The sequence below is a fragment of the Eretmochelys imbricata genome, chromosome 1 (genome assembly GCF_965152235.1).
Source record: "Eretmochelys imbricata isolate rEreImb1 chromosome 1, rEreImb1.hap1, whole genome shotgun sequence".
In the NCBI taxonomy this organism is placed as follows: domain Eukaryota; kingdom Metazoa; phylum Chordata; order Testudines; family Cheloniidae; genus Eretmochelys; species Eretmochelys imbricata.
In genome coordinates, this window is record NC_135572.1 from 59,573,798 (window position 1) to 59,594,976 (window position 21,179).

The window sequence follows — 21,179 nt, forward strand, 5'->3', positions numbered from 1 at the left end:
CCACATGCTGCATACACACAGTTCACGAACAGGAAACAGTACACCTTGCATAGTTCTGTGCAGTCTTTTAAGTTTTCCACTGAAACGCCTAGCAGTTTAATAAAATAAACCGTACATTTTTATTTCACCTACATCTAAGGCAATTAGTGGACAACTGCTTTGGCTAAAAGTGACTTTTCATAAGTAAAAAAAATCTTTAAATATTTATATTTTAAACTCTTTGAACCAATTAAATAATCTTTGCTATCAGATAAGTCTGATTTCATGTATTGGATTCCCTTTAGCTATTCAAGTAAGGTTCTCTATCACATTTTAGTGAAAGACTCACCTCCCCTAAAACCTGTTGGTTACTCGAGTCATCATTTAGACAGATTTAACCATATTGCTGTTGTGGTAAAGAAGCCACAGACACATTTTGAGCAATACTCTTTATTTTGGGGCCAAATGCTGCTGTTTGTTCATAGCAGTAGTTCCATGGACCTCAGTGGAATTATTTCCAGATGCAAGAAGAGCAAGATGTGGCCATGAAACAGAACAGAGTACATACAGAAAACAAAGATTTATAACTGAAAATATTGCAAAAATAGTGCACTCTTTTGTAACGAAAAATATAAGAATCACCATACTTGGATTTGTGCTGTCGAATGACAGCTGATAGCATCAGCTAAGTTAGGCAAACATTTGCTCTTTGAGAGGCAATGTAATCTAGTGGCTAGAGCACAGGAGAAGGCTGCAGGATCCCCTGAGTTCTAATCACAGTTTCACCACTGACTGTTAATGTGGACAAGCCACTTCACCTATTTGTTTCAACACTTTGAAGATGTAAAGCACCGCATAAATACTTACGATTACATACTAGAACTACACTAAAAGACTGTCAAGGCTGAATTCAAAAGATAGGAAATGCTACAATTAAGTTTGCCCATGCATCCTTATTTAGGCCCCCATGGGCATGTGTATTATGAACACAGGACCAGATTTACAAATATAGTTAGTACCTAAAGATGCATATAGACACCTAATGGGGTTTTCAAAAGTGCTTCAACACGCTAGGTTTTAATCTTCCAATGGAAGTTTGGTGCCTTACCTGCTTGGGTACTTTTGAAAATTCTGCCAGGTGTCTATTTGCCTCTACAGGCACCTAAATACCTTTGTAAATATGACCACTAGTCTTTAATTTACTGTGAAAAAAACAGAATGTGATCACGTATGAGCATCTTTAATAAAAATTCTGGTTTGCTTCTTTGAGGAGAGTTTTCAAAATAAATGTGTTTGCCACATACTTTTGTGTGACCCTGGTAAGTCATTTAACCTCTGAGTGTCAGTTTCCCCGTAGGTAGAATGAAGATGACACACTGGACTTGGAGATCCTTGGAGGGACGTGCACAACATTGTTATAACAACATTTTTATGGATGACTCTTCATAGAATATCAGGGTTGGAAGGGACCCTTGAAGGTCATCTAGTCCAACCCCCTGCTCGAAGCAGGACCAATTCCCAGTTAAATCACTTTCCTTATTTAATCATTGAATTGATTTATAACTTTCCCTATCCCTCCTCCCACAAATATAATTCATAGAATCATAGAATATCAGGGTTGGAAGGGACCCCTGAAGGTCATCTAGTCCAACCCCCTGCTCGAAGCAGGACCAATTCCCAGTTAAATGATCCCAGCCAGGGCTTTGTCAAGCCTGACCTTAAAAACCTCTAAGGAAGGAGATTCCACCACCTCCCTAGGTAACGCATTCCAGTGTTTCACCACCCTCTTAGTGAAAAAGTTTTTCCTAATATCCAATCTAAACCTCCCCCACTGCAACTTGAGACCATTACTCCTCGTTCTGTCATCTGCTACCATTGAGAACAGTCTAGAGCCATCCTCTTTGGAACCCCCTTTCAGGTAGTTGAAAGCAGCTATCAAATCCCCCCTCATTCTTCTCTTCTGCAGGCTAAACAATCCCAGCTCCCTCAGCCTCTCCTCATAAGTCATGTGTTCTAGACCCCTAATCATTTTTGTTGCCCTTCGCTGGACTCTCTCCAATTTATCCACATCCTTCTTGTAGTGTGGGGCCCAAAACTGGACACAGTACTCCAGATGAGGCCTCACCAATGTCGAATAGAGGGGAATGATCACGTCCCTCGATCTGCTCGCTATGCCCCTACTTATACATCCCAAAATGCCACTGGCCTTCTTGGCAACAAGGGCACACTGCTGGCTCATATCCAGCTTCTCGTCCACTGTCACCCCTAGGTCCTTTTCCGCAGAACTGCTGCCTAGCCATTCGGTCCCTAGTCGGTAGCGGTGCATTGGGTTCTTCCATCCTAAGTGCAGGACCCTGCACTTATCCTTATTGAACCTCATCAGATTTCTTTTGGCCCAAACCTCCAATTTGTCTAGGTCCTTCTGTATCCTATCCCTCCCCTCCAGCGTATCTACCACTCCTCCCAGTTTAGTATCATCCGCAAATTTGCTGAGAGTGCAATCCACACCATCCTCCAGATCATTTATGAAGATATTGAACAAAACCGGCCCCAGGACCAACCCTTGGGGCACTCCACTTGACACCGGCTGCCAACTAGACATGGAGCCATTGATCACTACCCGTTGAGCCCGACAATCTAGCCAGCTTTCTACCCACCTTATAGTGCATTCATCCAGCCCATACTTCCTTAACTTGCTGAGAAGAATACTGTGGGAGACCGTGTCAAAAGCTTTGCTAAAGTCAAGAAACAATACATCCACTGCTTTCCCTTCATCCACAGAACCAGTAATATCATAAAAGGCGATTAGATTAGTCAGGCATGACCTTCCCTTGGTGAATCCATGCTGGCTGTTCCTGATCACTTTCCTCTCATGCAAGTGCATCAGGATTGATTCTTTGAGGACCTGCTCCATGATTTTTCCAGGGACTGAGGTGAGGCTGACTGGCCTGTAGTTCCCAGGATCCTCCTTCTTCCCTTTTTTAAAGATTGGCACTACATTAGCCTTTTTCCAGTCATCCGGGACTTCCCCGGTTCGCCACGAGTTTTCAAAGATAATGGCCAATGGCTCTGCAATCACAGCCGCCAATTCCTTCAGCACTCTCGGATGCAACTCGTCCGGCCCCATGGACTTGTGTACGTCCAGCTTCTCTAAATAGTCCCTAACCACCTCTATCTCCACAGAGGGCTGGCCATCTCTTCCCCATTTTGTGATGCCCAGCGCAGCAGTCTGGGAGCTGACCTTGTTAGTGAAGACAGAGGCAAAAAAAGCATTGAGTACATTAGCTTTTTCCACATCCTCTGTCACTAGGTTGCCTCCCTCATTCAGTAAGGGGCCCACACTTTCCTTGGCTTTCTTCTTGTTGCCAACATACCTGAAGAAACCCTTCTTGTTACTCTTGACATCTCTCGCTAGCTGCAGCTCCAGGTGCGATTTGGCCCTCCTGATATCATTCCTTCTCTTCTTCAGCTATCCCTCAATGCGAGGATGATATTTGCCAAGGGGGTTCATTGATGGGTTTTTAAGTGGCTGAGGAGCCCAATTCGTGCACTGCAGATTTTCCCACAGAAGTGACAGGTGTAATCTTGGGGGCAACAGTTGTTGGCTGGACTGTTGTGCCCTTTCTTCCTTTGTCGCTTCTCTCTCTCATAAGCAGGTCTCCTCAAAGTGAGCTGTGGTGCCACTGTGTTCTGTTCCAAGTTTGTTGGGTAGTTGCCTCCCTTTTTAAGGTGTACTTTCGGTATGTCTTTGAAGGTCTTCTGCTGCCCGCCGCGAGCCCTTCTTCTCTGACTTAACTGAGAAAAGAGTACTTGCTTCAGGAGGCAAGTGTCAGGCCTACATACACAGTGGCCAGTCCAGCGGAGTTGGTGTTTCATGACCTGTCCTTCTATACTGCTGATGTTGGCTGCAGAGAGAATGCTAATGTTAGTGCGTCAGACTTCCTAGCTGATCCTCAGACTCCTCCTGAGGCAGCACTGTTGGAACAATTCCAGCCACTGGAGATGACATCTATAGGTTACCCAGGTCTCACACACATAGAGAAGAGTGTGGATGACAACTGCCTTGTAAACCAAGATCTTGGTGCCTGTTTGCAGATCCCGATCATTAAAGATTCATTTGAGTAGTCTTCCAAAGGATGTGCTGGCACAGCGGATCATGTATACAATTTCTGTGTCAATGCTGGCTGTTTGGGAGATGCGGCTGCCAAGGTATGGAAAATGGTTCACATTTTCCAGGGGTTCTCCACTGATGGTGATTTGTGTTGTACGAAGAGTAGTTTTTGCAGGTGAGGGCTGGTAGAGTACCTTGGTTTTCCCGATGTTGAGAGAGAGATCCAGGCTGTGATAGACATCTGCAACAAGATTTAGGGTACTTTGCAGGTCGATCTCTCTGTGTGCGAGAATGACAGTCATCTGCATACTGAAGATCAGTGATGCCAATTCTCATGATCTTAGATTTTGTTTGGAGACTTCAGAAATTAAGGAGTTGACCATCCATACGATACTCAATCCCGATTCCATCAGGAAGGCAGTCACGGATGAGAATCAGGATCACAGCAAGGTAAATGGAGAAGAGTGTTGGAGCAATGACAGCCCTGCTTGACAACAGTGAGAATGATGAATGGTTCGATCTCTGAGCCGTTGCACAGAATGTTGGCAGTCATCCCATCATGGAGTAGTCTGATGATGGAAATGAATTTCTGTGGACAGCCAAACCTACACAGCACCTTCCATAGGGCATCACTATTGGTAGAGTCAAAGACCTTGGTTAGATCAATGAATGCCATGAACAGTTCCTGGTGTTGCTCTCTACACTTCTCCTGAATCTGTCATGCCACAAAGATCATGTCAGTTGTGCCTCGGGATGGCCTGAAGCCACACTGTGATTCAGAGAGGAGTTCCTCAACAACGGGGAGAAGGCCGTTTAGTAGTATCCAGACAAGGATCTTCCCTGCAATGGAGAGGAGGGAAATACCTCTGTAGTTCCTGCACAAAGATCTCAGCGCAGAAAGAACTGCCGTAATTGCCAGAGAACTGGCAAGACTCAACATTGACATTGCAGCTCTTAGTGAGACCCGCCGGGGTAATGACGGCCAATTAAAAGAGGATGGAGGTGGCTACCCCTTCTTTTGGAAAGGAAAGCCACCTGAAGAGAGAGACATTCATGGGATTGGCTTTGTCATCAAAAATAAGATCACCAGTCAGCTTTTGGAGCTTCCCATGGGGATCAACAAGCATCTCATGACTCTGCTCAAGCTCAGCAACAACCAATATGCCACAGTCATTAGTGCATATGCCCCAACACTTGATGATGAGGAAGACAACAAAGAGCAGTTTTATAGTGCTCTCGATGCAGTCCTCATAGCCAAACTTAAGTCAGACAAACTCATCCTCCCGGAAGATTTCAATGCCAGAGTCAGACGGGACTCCTAACTCTGGAGCGGCACAATAGGCAAAGAAGGGCTGGCAAATGTAAACCCCAGTGGTATTCTCCTCCCCAGCAAATGTGCGGAGCATGACCTGCTCATCACAAATACCATCTTTAGGCAGAGTAACAAATATAAGACCACCTGGAAACATCCTCGGTCCAAACACTGGCACCTCCTTGACTATGTTATAGTCAGAGCCAGAGATTATGCCCATGTCCGTATCACATGAGCCATGAAAGGTACAGATCACTCATTGTTGGACAGACCATCGATTAGTAAGATCACCCAAAGACTAAGCAAAAGCGGTACAACATCAAAACACTTCAAGACCAAGCCAGCTGTGAGATGTTCCAGCAACACCTGTCTGAGAAACTCTCTAACTTGCCTGGTGACATCGCTGACATTCAAGAGCATTGGGATCAACTTAAAAATACCATTCACAGTGCATGTGCTGAAACTATAGGATATTTCACTCATCAGCACCAAGACTAGTTTGATGAAAACAACGAGAAAATCCTAGCATTAATTCAACAGAAAAGAACTGCATTCTGTAGCTGGCAAAATGATTCCTCTAAATAACAAAAACATGAGGTTTATCACCTGCTCAAAGCTGAAGTCCAAAGGAGGTTATGTGACATCAAAAATAAGTGGTGTCAAGAGAAGGCCTCTAAGATCTAGGGTTTCATAGACCAGGATGACATGAAAAGTTTCTTTTAAGCAATGGTCAAGCTCCAAAGGCCCAACCCCCTTACGTTCCCAGGATGGCTCCACCCTCCTCAAAGGCAATGTGGCCACTAAACAATGCTGGAAGGAGCACTTTGAGAGCCTACTAAACCACAAATCCACGGTATCTGAAGACAACATAGAACAGTTATGGGCACTGATTCTATGTGGGCATAGAACAGCTGTGGCTGATTGTGAGCCGCGAGACATTTTGTGGACATTGACAGTCCGCAGGCACGGCCCCCCGCAGCTCCCAGTGGCTGTGGTTCGCCGTTCCCAGGCCATAGGTGGACCACCACTGCCATAGAGTCTATTCCTCAATGCTCAGCAACGGAACACCTTGCTGATCTCCCATCTTCTGAGGAAGTCCAGCGTGCCATTACCCAGACAAAAAAAATCACAAGGCACCAGGCCCAGACAGCATCCCAGCTGAGGTTTTTAAAGCTAGTGGAACAATGCTCCAGCACAAACTTTGCCAACTCCTTGACAAAATCTGGACCGGCAAAGAAATTCCACCTGACTTTAAGAACGCCAGCATTGTTACAATATTCATGGATGACTAATACTAAAAGATTTTACATACCTCTTGATTTGTATTGGTGAGCTCCTTGTATGCTGTAACAATGATTTTAAACCTAAGATCTACATTCTTTACTTTGCATATGCCATACATGGAACACATCATGATCTATTAAAGAAACAACAAGAAGCATCAGAAATGCAACAAATGTTGTTATACTTCAGATCGAGAAAGCACCTATCCCTCTCCCCTATATTCTTCTACATTCTTACATGTTTTTCTATTTATTGGGGTGCAGTCCAGCCCCATGGAAGTCAATGAGAGTTTTTCCATTGACTTCAGCGAAGCCGGAATTGGTTTTGCCATTGACTTCAGTGAAGTCAGGATTGGTTGCTAGGAAATGAAGGTGAAGATCAGTAGCTCTAGGATTCCTATACTGAGCTAAATCAATTATCTACATGCCATCCCATCCCATCCCAATCCTTGGAGGAGAAAACAAAAACGGCAAACCAATGTCCCCTTCTTTTTGCAAAAAATTTATGGAACAAAAATGGTAATATTCTTCAAGTTCACATTTAGATACAGTATGAAGCTGAAATTTTAGGGTAGAAAGACAAAATGGGGATTAGTTAGTATTGTCTTTCCTAGTCAAAATTAATGTATTCACAGTGAACTTTGGCCTTTACTCACTACTTTTCGAAGATTTTTTTAATGACACATGCTATGCCTTTGACGTTATAGCATAAATAACTTTTAGTAGTTAAAAATAACTTGAGGCCTTCTTAAATACATCAGTTCACTGTATTAAACTAATTTCTGCTTTGAATAATCTGCCTTTTGTGGGAAATAAAAACCTCATACCAGAATTTAACAGTTGAAAAATTTAAAAGCAACATTTTGATAGCAAGAGAGGGAATAATAAAGAGTCTAGAGTATCTCACTGATTTATGTTACCTGGTCTAAGTGCCTGTCTTTCATAAGTTCATATTCATTCTGCAATGTGTGCTGAAAAAGGGTCCAGATCAAGTGTTCTAGTTCAGGGTGGTCAAACAGAAGCCGTAAGCAGAGGGTATTTAATCGAAGATATGCCAGACGATACACTTGAGAAAAGAAAAAAATAATTAATCACATTGTTAATAGAGAAATGTGTATAGGCCACTGTTCAGAGTGCCTGCCTTTAACTGCTGTATCAGAGGATGAGAGACTTCTCTAGCAGGTAGAGTTTCTCTTTTAGCTCAAGTAGGGATGGTTCATGCTTTTAGCAAAGGAGATCCCAGATTCAGTCTCCAGTAATGACCCATGATGTCAGAAGCCATATGCCAGAAGACGACACATGCTAGAGATGATTTCCATTTGCAAAGCGTATGATCAGTCATTGTATTGCTGCTACACTGAAGGTTTCAATACACTGGCATTATTCATGACCATCACACATTAACAACAAAACCAACTTGGTAGACAAGGTTATTTCAGCGAGGGGGTTGGGATTTTCCTTGTCTTTGCTTGTATATTATGTCTGATGAGGTTAGTATGTGTCTGTATAAAACATGGGATATATGCACCAATATTTCCTGTAGGTTGGTTTATAGGAATTTTCAATCCAAATTAACATTCTGGCAACTACACTTAATTAGACTAAATTTTGCAAGCACCATATTACAATAGCTCAAAGCCTAAACCAATGTGAGGCTGCACAAGTCTGCCTGCTTATAAATTAATTTTTACCTTTAGGCTACAATATGTGTAGAACACACGTATTAATCTATTGGTATTGTACTAAGACTTTCCTAATACTGAACTTGTTCAGAGTGCCTTAATGCTTTCCCTAATGAAAGAATGACATCTGATAGTTCGTACAGTGTGTTTATTACAGTTTCCTGATATATTTATTGACTTCCATTAAAACAAGGGATAGATGATGACAGGTTACTTTGCAGCTTCTACATATACATGTTCTACATATAAATGCTCTCTCTTGTTAACATGATCTACAAACCTTTTTTGTAAAATAGCGAAAGGGAGGTAGATTTCTGTGGTTTCTGAATTTGGGGTGCCAAAACAGGCTGAGCATCTATAATAGGAGTGGAGTTTAAAGACGCTGTGGATCCTTTCTTCTTAGGAGATCTCACAGGAGAAAGATACCTGCACATACAGCATAAATAAAAATATTGAAATAAAAACAAAAATGACACTTCAAAATAGAAAACAAGTGAACAAAGGTATATACACAATACACATGCATACTTTTCCATTTCCCTTGCTAGAAGGGAAAAGCATCCATTGAAACAAGTAATTTCTAAAATTGAGAACTGAAAATCAGAAGTATTGAAACTCATCCATATTTCTCCTCTTCTCCACCTCAGGACCAGGGACTGGTGAAACTAGTATCTTTCCCAAAAGTCTAGAAAATCACAGTATATAAGAGGAGGTTACTTACCTGTAACGGGAGGTTCTTCAATATCTCTGGTCCCCACTGAGGGTTATGTGCATACACTATGTGCCCAGAGCCAGAGCTTTTCAAAGTAGTGTTTCTTGGTGGTCCATGCATGTACCCTTGTATTGCCTCGTGGTTTCACCCGAGGCAATAAGGGGCAGGGTGGACCAACTGCATCTCCAGTACCTTCTCCACTGCTGACCTACAGAGCTGCAGCAGAGGGGAAGTACTGGAATGCAGATAGGGGGTATTGGAATGCAGATAGGGACGACAAATCTCAAAGAACTTCCAGTTACAGGTAAGTAACCTCTTCTTCTTCTTCGAGTGATGGTCCCTATCACTGAGGGTGATTGATAAGCAATACCTAGATAGGAGGGTGATGCAAGGAAGATGGCAGAACCATATAATGGAGGATCATTGCACCGAATGAGGCATCTGTCGCAGAATCGTGTACTAGAACACAGTGAGAGGAAAAGATGTGTACGGAACTCCATGTGGCCGCCTTACATATGACCACAAGGGGCATGTTATGAAGCGCAGCTGTGATTGATGCTTACGTTCTTGTGCAATGGGCTTGTATCCCATTTGGTGGAGAGCGCCCAGACAACTGATAGCAGCACATAATGCACTCTGAGACGCACTTGGACATTCCCTGGGTAGAAATGACCTGTCCTTTCATTCTCTCCACTATGGCGACAAATAGCCGAGGAGACTTCCGAAACAGCTTTCTCCTTTGTAGGTAAAAGGACAAAGCCCTACACATATCAAAGGAATAAAGCTGCTATTCCTCATTTGAGACATATTGTTTTGGAAAGCAGGTAGGCAGATGTATACGTTGGTTGAGGTGAAACTGGGAATCCACCTTTGGCAGAAACTTGGGATGCTGTCACAGTGAAACCTTGTGCTTATGGAATCTGGTGAAGGGTGGGGGAGTTGCCATCATGGCTCCCAGCTCTCCAACCCTCCTCACTGAGGTAATGGCAACAAGGAAAGCAAAGAGGAGAGAGGGCAGGAGGACAGTGGTTTGAAGGGAGAGTTCATTAAAGAGGTAAGGACTAGGTTGAGGTCCCATTGGGGAGTTATAGGCTGAATGGGCGGTCAAGGGCAGGGTGAAAAACTAGGGAAATCCAACTTAGATGGAGCTACTATAAAATGGGTGCATAACTAGTTGGAAAACTCTTTCCACAGAGTAGTTATCAAACATTCTGGGATGTATTAGCAGGTGTGTTGTAAGCAAGACACGAGAAGTAATTTTTCCGCTCTACTCTGCGATAATTAGGCCTCAACTGGAGTAGTGTGTCCAGTTCTGGGCACCACATTCAGGAAAGATGTGGACAAATTGGAGAAAGTCCAGAGAAGAGCAACAAAAATGATTAAATGTCTTGAAAGCATGACCTATGAGGGAAGATTGAAAAAACTGGGTTTGTTTAGTCTGGAGAAGAGAAGACTGAAAGGGGACATGTAACAGCTTTCAAGTACATAAAAGGTTGTTACCAGGAGGAGGGAGAAAAGTTGTTCTCCTTAACCTCTGAGGATAGGACAAGAAACAATGGACTTAAATTACAGCAAAGGCAGTTTAGGTTGGACATTAGGAAAAACTCTCTGTCGGGGTAGTTAAATACTGGAATAAATTGCCTAGGGGGGCTGTGGAATCTCCATCACCGGAGATTTTTAAGAGCAGGTTAGACAAACACCTGTCAGGGATGGTCTAGATAATACTTAGTCCTGCCACGTAGGCCTCTTCCAATCCTACGATTCTATGGAAAATTGAATGCCCTTCCACTGAATGATGGAAAGCATTGATGGCAACTGCATGCACTCTGATAGAACTGAAAGCGAGTCCCCAGGTTTTCAGGTGGAGGAAATAGTCCAAGAGCACGGAGATGCCCACAGCTTCAGGGGCAAGACCTTGCTGTTGGGTCCAGGAGGTAAAAAGTGCCCATTTGGCTTGACAGGATCACCTTGCAGAGTCCTTCTAGGTACCTTATTGAGGTCAGAACATGTAGGGATAAAGTGAGACAGGCTAAAAGTCAAGTAGAGTTGGACCTTGCAAAGGGAATTAAAACCAATAGTAAAAGGTTCTATAGCCATATAAATAAGAAGAAAAAAAAAAGAAGAAGTGGGACTGCTAAACACTGAGGACTGAGTGGAGGTCAAGGATAATCTCGGCATGGCCCAATATCTAAACAAATACTTTGCCTCAGTCTTTAATAAGACTAAAGAGGATCTTAGGGATTATGGTAGCATGACAAATGGGAATGAGGATATGGAGGTAGATATTACGATATCTGAGGTAGAAGAGAAACTCAAACAGCTTAATGGGACTAAATCGGGGGGCCCAGATAATCTTCATCCAAGAATATTAAAGGAATTGGCACATGAAATTGCAAGCCCATTAGCAAGAATTTTTAATGAATCTGTAAACTTAGGGTTGTACCGTATGATTGGAGAATTGCTAACATAGTTCCTATTTTTAAGAAAGAGAAAAAAAGTGATCCGGGTAACTATAGGCCTGTTAGTTTGACATCTGTAGTATGCAAGGTCTTGGAAAAAATTTTGAAGGAGACGGTAGTTAAGGACATTGAAGTCAATGGTAAATGGGACAAAATACAACATGGTTTTACAAAAGGTAGATCGTGCCAAACCAACCTGATCTCCTTCTTTGAGAAAGTAATAGATTTTTTAGACAAAGGAAACGCAGTGGATCTAATTTACCTAGATTTCAGTAAGGCGTTTGATACCATGCCACATGGGGAATTATTAGTGAAATTGGATAAGATGGGGATCAATAGGAAAATTGAAAGGTGGATAAGGAATTGGTTAAAGGGGAGACTACAACGGGTCCTACTGAAAGGTGAACTGTCAGGCTGGAGGGAGGTTACCAGTGGAGTTCCTCAAGGATCGGTTTTGGGACCAATCTTATTTAATCTTTTTATTAATGACCTCGGCACAAAAAGTGGGAGTGTGCTAATAAAGTCTGCGGATGATACAAAGCTGGGATGTATTGCCAATTTAGAGAAGATCAGGGATATCCTACAGGAGGATCTGGATGATCTTGTAAACTGGAGTAATAGTAATAGGATGAAATTTAATAGTGAGAAGTGTAAGGTAATGCATTTAGGGATTAATAACAAGAATTTTAGTTATAAGCTGGGGATGCATCAATTAGAAGTAACGGAGGAGGAGAAGGACCTTGGAGTATTGGTTGATCATAGGATGACTATAAGCTGCCAATGTGATAAGGCCATGAAAAAAGCTAATGCGGTCTTGGGATGCATCAGGAGAGGTATTTCCAGTAGGGATAAGGAGGTTATAGTACCGTTATACAAGGCACCGGTGAGACCTCACCTGGAATACTGTGTGCAGTCCTGGTCTCCCATGTTTAAGAAGGATGAATTCAAACTGGAACAGGTACAGAGGAGGGCTACTAGGATGATCCGAGGAATGGAAAACTTGTCTTATGAAAGGAGACTCAAGGAGCTTGGCTTGTTTAGCCTAACTAAAAGAAGGTTGAGGGGAGATATGATTGCTCTCTATAAATATATCAGAGGGATAAATACCGGAGAGGGAGAGGAATTGTTTAAGCTCAGTACCAATGTGGACACAAGAACAAATGGATATAAACTGGCCACCAGGAAATTTAGACTAGAAAGTAGACGAAGGTTTCTAACCATCAGAGGAGTGAAGTTTTGGAACAGCCTTCCAAGGGAAGCAGTGGGGGCAAAAGATTTATCTAGCTTTAAGATTAAACTCGATAAGTTTATGGAGGAGATGGCATGATGGGATAACATGGTTTTGGTAATTAAATATTCATGGTAAATAGGCCCAATGGCCTGTGATGGAATATTAGATGGGGTGGGATCTGAGTTACTACAGAGAATTCTTTCCTGGGTATCTGGCTGATTAATATTGCCCATATGCTCAGGGTTTAGTTGATCGCCATATTTGGGGTTGGGAAGGAATTTTCCTCCAGGGCAGATTGGAAGAGGCCCTGGAGGTTTCTCGCCTTCCTCTGTAGCATGGGGCATGGATCACTTGCTGGAGGATTCTCTGCTCCTTGAAGTCTTTAAACCAATATTTGAGGACTTCAATAGCACAGACATAGGTGAGAGGTTTTTTGCAGGAGTGGTGGGTGAAATTCTGTGGCCTGCGTTCTGCAGGAGGTCAGACTAGATGATCATAATGGTCCCTTCTGACTTAAATATCTATGAATCTAGTACTGCCAGTGAGCATTCTCGTGCTAATTGAGGTGTCCGTGCAAAAACCATGCTGTCAGGTGTAATGTCCATGGATCTGGATACCTTAGTCTGCCATTGTCTTGTGTCAGCAATTCTGGAAAAGTATGGAGCAGGAGTGGAGGTAGTTTTGACATGTGGAGGAGAAGAAGGAACCAGAATTGGCAAGGCCAGAATGGAGTAATCAGAATGGCCATCACTATCTCCCGCTAGAGTTTGCGGAGGATGTGAGGTTGGAGTGGTAGGAGGGGGAAGGCATAGTTCGTCCAGAATGACCAATTGTCGACCAGAGCATTGCCGAGTGCGTGGGCACAAGTCCTCCCCTAGTAAGTGCACCGAAACATGCAGAGACATTTGTCATACCAGGACGAACAGTTTGTGAGGTCCCGAAGCGTTTGATATCTGGTCTATTGATGGGACCAGAACCGGTAAAGGCAACTGTCTCAGGACCAACAATTCATAGGACACCAGCAGAGTCGAAGCATGAGGGGTATGTGGATCCGGCACGCAGTGTGGCCTCTTATTTCTCATGTACCTTGGCGCGCGTAGCTCCTATGTGGCTGGAACTCATGGACAGCTCAGTGTCCTGGGATTTAGAGGAAAATTTACTGCCATGCTAATGAGCATGTTTCTGTGGCTCATGGCTAGGAACCAATGCAGGATCGTTAGTACTAGTACTGACGGATCCGTATGGAGGCTCCGCAATAGAAGGAGCGCTCTTGGATTGCTCAGGCCAATGTACAGGTGGGTACCCCAGCCAGGATCCATTTTTGGCCCACGACTACCTCCAGGAGGTGCTTCTTGAGGTGGAGAGCTCAGCCTTCTCGTGTATGGGCAGGGAAGGAGAGGCAGATGCTGCACCTGGAGGCAATGTGGGCTTCCCCCAAACAGTACAAACAGCTTTGGTGTTCATCGCTGGTGGAGAACGAGCGAGGGCAGGAAGCACAGACTTTGAATACAGGCATAATCCAGTAAGCAGACCCAGGTGTGGGTGGCGGTGAGAAGGAACTGGAGATATGGTCAGTCTGACCCGCCTTTAATGGCCTCGGGCAAAACCACAAGGTATTAAAAAGGTACATGCACGGACCACCAAGCAACACTACTTTGAAAAGCTCTGGCTCCAGGAGCTTGGCACATGAGCATAACCCTCAGTGAAATACAATAGGGACCATCACTCGAAGAAGAAACAAAACTACTCTCTGCTCTGCCAAATTGTTGGCTGCAGGCATTTTCCTTCCTCTGGCACAGTTGGGAGTGGAGATTACTTCTGCTACCCCACTTGCCTGTGGGGCCAGTGAGGAGCAGAGCAAGGGAGTTGGGAAGAAGTGTTGGTTGTGGCATTGAGTAGCAGCTGTATTCACACACTCTGGCTTATGGCATCACAAACCTTTTTGAAAATATGGGCATATTAAGAAGTTTTGTCAATGTATTTAAGTAAAAAGAGTATATCTATCCCTACACAGATGAAGTCATGCCATGTAACATAACAGTTTTCAGGAAAATCCTGGTAAACAGAAATGACATTAGAAGTATAAGTTTGATGGAGTTTGAGAAAAGAAATTTAAAATTTGTTGAGGATGGCTTGTTTTTTGTATGAGTCCTAACATATGTAATGCACAAGTCAGCATGACTTTAGTACCAAGTCCAACAAAGAAAAATGCAGTATACAAATAAATAATTATATAATATTGTGGAAGAAATTAACTCCACACAGCACTAAACTCCAAGCATGCACTTTACTTACAGATCTGCCGCAGTGTGATTATGCTGGAGAGGCAAGTTAAGAGTGCAGGTGGGCTCAGGTTGATCAACTTGGCCTTCTCGTTCCTTGGATTGCTTAATAAGATCAAATAGAGACGAATCCTAAAAAAGAAAATCATAGTAACAGAACATTAGCAAAGGAAACTGACTATTTGACAAGAGTCACACCAACAATTGGGGCACTGCTCAAGTGCTCTGTGTTTTTGTTTATTTCTAGTGTTCACTCTGCACCCTTCCTCTGGCAACGGCTTCAGTTAGCCAGTTCAAGGACATTCTGCCTCCTCCATAACCCTCAGTTAGGATTTGAAAAGGCCAGTGTGATGGACCTGTGCTCCTCCTCCTTTTTTGACTGGTCCTGTTCCAGTTCGAGTGCTGCCTGGCTTATTACAGCTGCTATGTGTTAAATACAGAAAGACTCAAGAGCATCAGGTTGCAGTTCAAAGGCACTTAAGATCTCCTTTTGGATTTTAGGTTGATTACTGGTACTTTTGGATAAAGAGGAAGGAGGAAGTCTGAACCCTGCTAAGATCAAAGATAACGGAGAGGTGATGGGGAAAGGCAGTGGGAGGAGGGTACAAGTGAAGTGGAGAAGACGGTTGAAGCAAGAATCTCACACTTATCATCAATAGCAGAACCTCAGGTTCCTCTCAGCTTATCTGTGAAGTGTCGGTAGAACTATATAGAAATGCATGAAAAACATTCTTGCTTCACACCATAGCAATAAACTAGTCTTGAAAATACAGAAGTGCTGGATTTTTTGTCTATGTCTACTTCAGCAGGGGGCTCCTGCTTAGCAATAATACTCTTTCAATAATGTGAAACCAAAACCCAGCCACCAATATCAAGTCAGGAATAATGGGGAGAAGAGAGATGTATCTATTTATGTGGTGTTAAGCTTTGTATCAGTAGTGAAAAGGCATTATTAATCAGTTAGTAAACCGTGGTAGATATGGATGAGCAAAAAGTAGGAAGTCAGCATTTTCCTTCCCCTAGTGTGAAGCAGAGGGCATCAACACTGATGGACCCAAAATTTTACGAATACTGAATGTGTTGCTTGTCTGTTCAAGGTCCATCAAATTCTATGGATGAATGTGTTACTTATAAATATACATGAAAAGACTGCAAATGCATTTAAATAGCAAAATTGACAAAGGAATGTGTAATGTGAACACAGCACTGATCTGTAGGTTCACAAGCAAATGTAAAGTAAACTGGTCATCCAAGTTGCACCAGTCTGGCATAAAGGCAAAAAAACTTCAAAGATTGGTATTCAATTTTTTTCCTACAGCTCTATTATTCTGAATGGGAATTGCAATGTTGCAAACTCTTGAGATTGTATTGTAAATCTCAAGATATTTGGGGGGTTTTCTCAAGCCCTAACACCTGGAGTCAGGTGACCCCAATAGAATCTCAATTTTCATTTAAAGAAAAAAAAAAGAAGATTCTAGTCCTCATGGTTGTGGAGAAGAGTTTGAAAACATGAATCCTGCAGGTTCAAAAACCAGAAGACAAATAAAAAGAACACAACATTTGTTTTTCTTACAATCTCATGATTTCCAGGCCATGATTTTTGGCAATTCCGGCACTGTCTAAGCCACAGTAGAGAAATGATGTACAGTTACTGGCTCACGACCACAGTTATTTCTCAGTTATACAAGTACCTGCAGGCCAATCATGTGATGCGGGCTGGTTTGCCTGACTTTTCTCAGTAACTACAAGTATTTACATGACTATGATTTGCTTGCCTATTACACCTTTAGAACTCCCACACATGTCCAAACAGATAACTGTTACCTCAGCTTCTCACTCTCCCACCTACTTCATACCCCAGTTCCTCTCAACAGTCCCTCCTGCTGTCAATGCTGCTCCTGTCTCCTGAAGAAGGCTATGTCCCCTTCCTTGAGCAATTAGTCATTCATTTTTCAAGCTTCCACTCTTCCCTTGACATGATAACAGATCCACTAGCCAAGGGGGATGGGAGATTCCTGTACCCATTCAATTCAGATTTTAAGTATCTATGATGAGGAAAATATTCTTGAGGAAAAAGGAGTAAGAAAAATTTATTAAGGCAAACAGCTGGTCTGGGGGTGGAGAGGTGTGAGAGATGGAAGGAAAACAAAAAAGAGGAAGACCAAATTTCAGCATAATGAGAGAGTGTCTAGTGGTTAAGCACATGAACAGGAGTTCTGGGTTCTTTCCGAGTAGGCTGCTTTTCTCCTAGTTTTCCATCCCTTTAAACATATTTGAGAGATTTTAATTGACTTTGGTTATAGACAGACTTAAGTTATGTATTTGCCTTTGTTTTTCTCTATTTTCAAAAAATTAAATATATTTATCAAATTTTTTCTTTGGGGAATCTGATCTCTTGAATGCTAACTTTCTGCCTAGAACAATTTTTTGAGCCAAGATATGAGCCACTGAATACAGGGGTTGATAGTGCGAGCACTGAGACTTAGAGTACAGTAATGCTCTAAAAATAGAAACTTTTCTTGAATGTGGAAAAACTGAGGTCATTATCCACAAGTTCCAGTTGGAGTAATCAGTGCTTTAAAAAAAAAACTTTGTACCCAAAACTCAGTTTATCTATTGATAAGGTTTATCTAAGTGACTTTTGTTCGTAAAGTAACTTTACTCATATTATCTGAGATGTTATATTGCTTCTCAAATCTTTTAAACAGTATTTCAGATCAGTAGCCTCTCCCCTCCATGAATACTCTTCACATGAACAGTTTTAGTGCACGCATTTTAAAATGCTCAAGTAAATTTATTACTCAAGAATCTGACTGATGTCACTGGACACAAGCATAGTACAAATTCAGATAACAAAATAACAACATTGCATTTCTTTTGAGGATCTTAAAGTGCTAAGATAGGTAACACTGCCCCATTTTATTGAGGTGGAAATGGAAACATGATCTAGTACCACTAACTTGTCCAAGGAGACACAGCAATCCAGGACAGAGTCAGGAATAGAGCCAAAGTTTGATTCTCAGTTGTCCTCCCTGGCTCTAACCATTAGACCATGCTGCCATGGTAATACCACTTTACTGAGTTTTAAGAAAAAAGTTTAACATATGCACCCAGCCAAAATTCAAATATCTTTTAAGCATCAATAGCTTTCTGAACCAGATATACACAATTCAGAATTGCATTCATGAGGACTAGGTGCTTGTTTTGGTTTCAGAGTCCACCAATTACAACAACAATGCTTAATCTTCTTTTAGGTACTTTGTCAAAGAAATCAAATATTTTTGAGTCTTTGTGAGGCTCAGAGTAAGAACAAGTAAATCTGTGAGATCTTTCACCTTAACAAAAAAGTTTCTAATTCTTTAGGTACTACTTTTATCTTTGTTTTAGATTTCTTAACATTTAAATAATTTCCTAACACAGTTTCAAGCTTTGACTCCATAATGCATCTTAGTACTATGGCTATTGCTAAACTATCTGAAATATATAGTCTAACCAAACTTTTAAGGAACAAAAAATAATTATGAAATTGGTAAATTAAATCAGATATTTTAATATTAAGAAGTTATGAAATCTTTGGAAAATATTCAATAATTGGATGTGTTCCTTTAATCCAAAGCAAGAATAGATCTGAAATTAACAGCTTTAAAAAGAAGCTGCAAGAACTTGCTTCTAGCTACCGCTTTGTATTCACTCTGCCAAAGGTAGAAATCCCTGTGGCAGTTGTAACGATTTAGAGCAGTGGTGGGCAACCCGTGGCTCATCAGCGTAATCCATTGGTGGGCCACGAGAGAGTTCGTTTACATCGACCGTCTGCAGGCATGGCCACTCGCAGCTCTCAGTGGCCATGGTTCACCGTTCCCAGACAACGGGAGCTGCAGGAAGTGGTGCAGGCCAGCTGCCACTTCCCGCAGCTCTGATTGGCCAGGAACGGCGAACCATGACCACTGAATGCTGCGGTTGGCCATGCCTGCAGACGGTTGATGTAAACAAACTGTCTTGCGGCTGCCAGAGGATCACCCTGACGGGTTGCATGAGGCCCGCAGGTTGCCCAGCACTGGTAGAAGCTTCACTTTCATTTGCAAAGGCACTTCTAAAAGCCTAACAAAACCACTAGCATTCAGAACAGTGAAACAATTTAGTCCTGCCAAAACAAAATCCTGACTAACCCAATGATAACTTAATTCTCCAAACCTAAACCGCATATCCCATAAAAGAACTGAAGATTAAGGACCATAATTTCCAACCGACTGGATAAACCTTATCACGGTTCCATTGATTTAATAGGTCTACCAATCTTCAATCCTAGTTTAGTGACTCTACACACAGTTGGGAGTGAATAGAAGTTGGATACATGCAAAATAGGACCCTATTTGGGCTTGCTTTCTGTATGGTTTCAGGCAAAGGAACAGTAACAAAAACATTGTTGAGGATTTCACTCAGATGTCAATACAGTCTGATTTGTTTTAATTCTTTAACTCAAAATGTTCATATTGCTTGTTTATTTAACAGTACAGGGGGTTTTGTACTTTATTGATGTATTGGAATACTACTATACCTTGATCTCCACTCTAACATTAACTTCAAAAACAGAATATCACCATAAAGCTGTGTGGGAGCCTGTCCTATAAAGAATTTTAATTCATTGGGCTAGAAGCTAGGACCGTGGCAGATGGGTTAAGAAAAAACATGAGACAAAGAAGCAGAAGAATATAATAATTATGATTGCTCATTAACTCACACTAGATGAGAGAAGTCTTTTTCATGAGATTTTTTTTAATTCCAAATACCAGTATCATATATTTGTTATTCAAAAGTGAAAAATGACTAATTTGCGCTACATCCCCAGTTTAACTCCAGCAGAGCAATACCTACTTTTACCAGTGCTGAATCTGGCTGCATGTAACTTTTCATTAACCGCCTTGCTTTTCCCAAATGTGCATACAGAATTGCTAAACTAGACTTGAAAATTGGCAGGCATGTTAAACCAATGACACCATGGTAAGTGCTGTCTATTTGGTAAGTATGTAAGCACTAAATACAATTCATTTTTCAGTTATTTTCAAGCATCAGAAACTGTACTAGACATCTCACACAAACAATAAAATATGATCAGCATCCCGAACAGCTTACAGCCTAAATTCAATATGGCACTAGAAGTAAAGGTCAAACAACAAAGGAAGGAGACAACACCTATCAGAGAATGTTGTAATACAGAAATTGTTCGTTTCACTTGTTCCCTTTTCTTCACATTTATGTCTTGTAGGTGAGATAAAAGAGTGATTTTTAGGGTGGATATAAAGAAAGGAAGATTGATGAAGAGATCTGGAGACAGCATTCCAAGTACAATGGGAACTACAGAAGCAAGAGGCTCAAATTCATAGTTGCCCTATGTGATTTTTAGCAGCTAGACTCATGCAAAGGGGCTCTAGGGAGGTATAATAATCACCTCACCATTTCTTAGGAATAGCCGTAGAACTGGGGGGTGGGCCAGAGGAGGAGAAAACAGCTTGGGAACAAGAGGTGGTTAGCTGGGCTGTTATGTCAAGACAGTTCTGCACCATTGAACAGAGGCCACTGCAACAGGGTGCAATCTGCCCTCGCCTACACTGGGGACGCCAGCAGTTACTGAACAAGGGAATGTGCAAGGTGCACCTTGCATGTATCTAGCCTGAAAACATTTGAGAAACAAGGAGACAAAAGGTCAGCAGCATTAGCACAGTGAAGCCAAACATTTGTAGACAGCAAATTGATGAGAAAAGTCAGAGTTGCTACAACTAGCAAAACTGGATCTATAAAATACTGTAAAAAGAAAAGGAGTACTTGTGGCACCTTAGAGACTAACCAATTTATTTGAGCATGAGCTTTTGTGAGCTACAGCTCACTTCATCAGATGCATCCGATGAAGTGAGCTGTAGCTCACAAAAGCTCATGCTCAAATAAATTGGTTAGTCTCTAAGGTGCCACAAGTACTCCTTTTCTTTTTGCGAATACAGACTAACATGGCTGTTACTCTGAAACCTGTCATAAAATACTGTGTGCTTTTCCTGGCATTCACGGAATACGGAATCCAAACTCATTTCACTAGCCACCTTGCAAACCATTTTTTTGCACATTTAAACTTTAACCAC

At 42.1% G+C, this 21,179-nt stretch overlaps 1 protein-coding gene across 1 annotated transcript in view; it reads right to left on the minus strand.

The window, feature by feature from the left end:
- The window catches only part of RB1 (RB transcriptional corepressor 1), a 169,330-nt gene that overhangs the window by 14,802 nt on the left and 133,349 nt on the right, over positions 1-21,179 (minus strand). Inside the window, 4 exon segments of the mRNA XM_077811427.1 lie at positions 6,715-6,819; positions 7,606-7,751; positions 8,648-8,793; positions 15,065-15,183. Coding sequence (XP_077667553.1) covers positions 6,715-6,819; positions 7,606-7,751; positions 8,648-8,793; positions 15,065-15,183 — 516 coding nt within the window.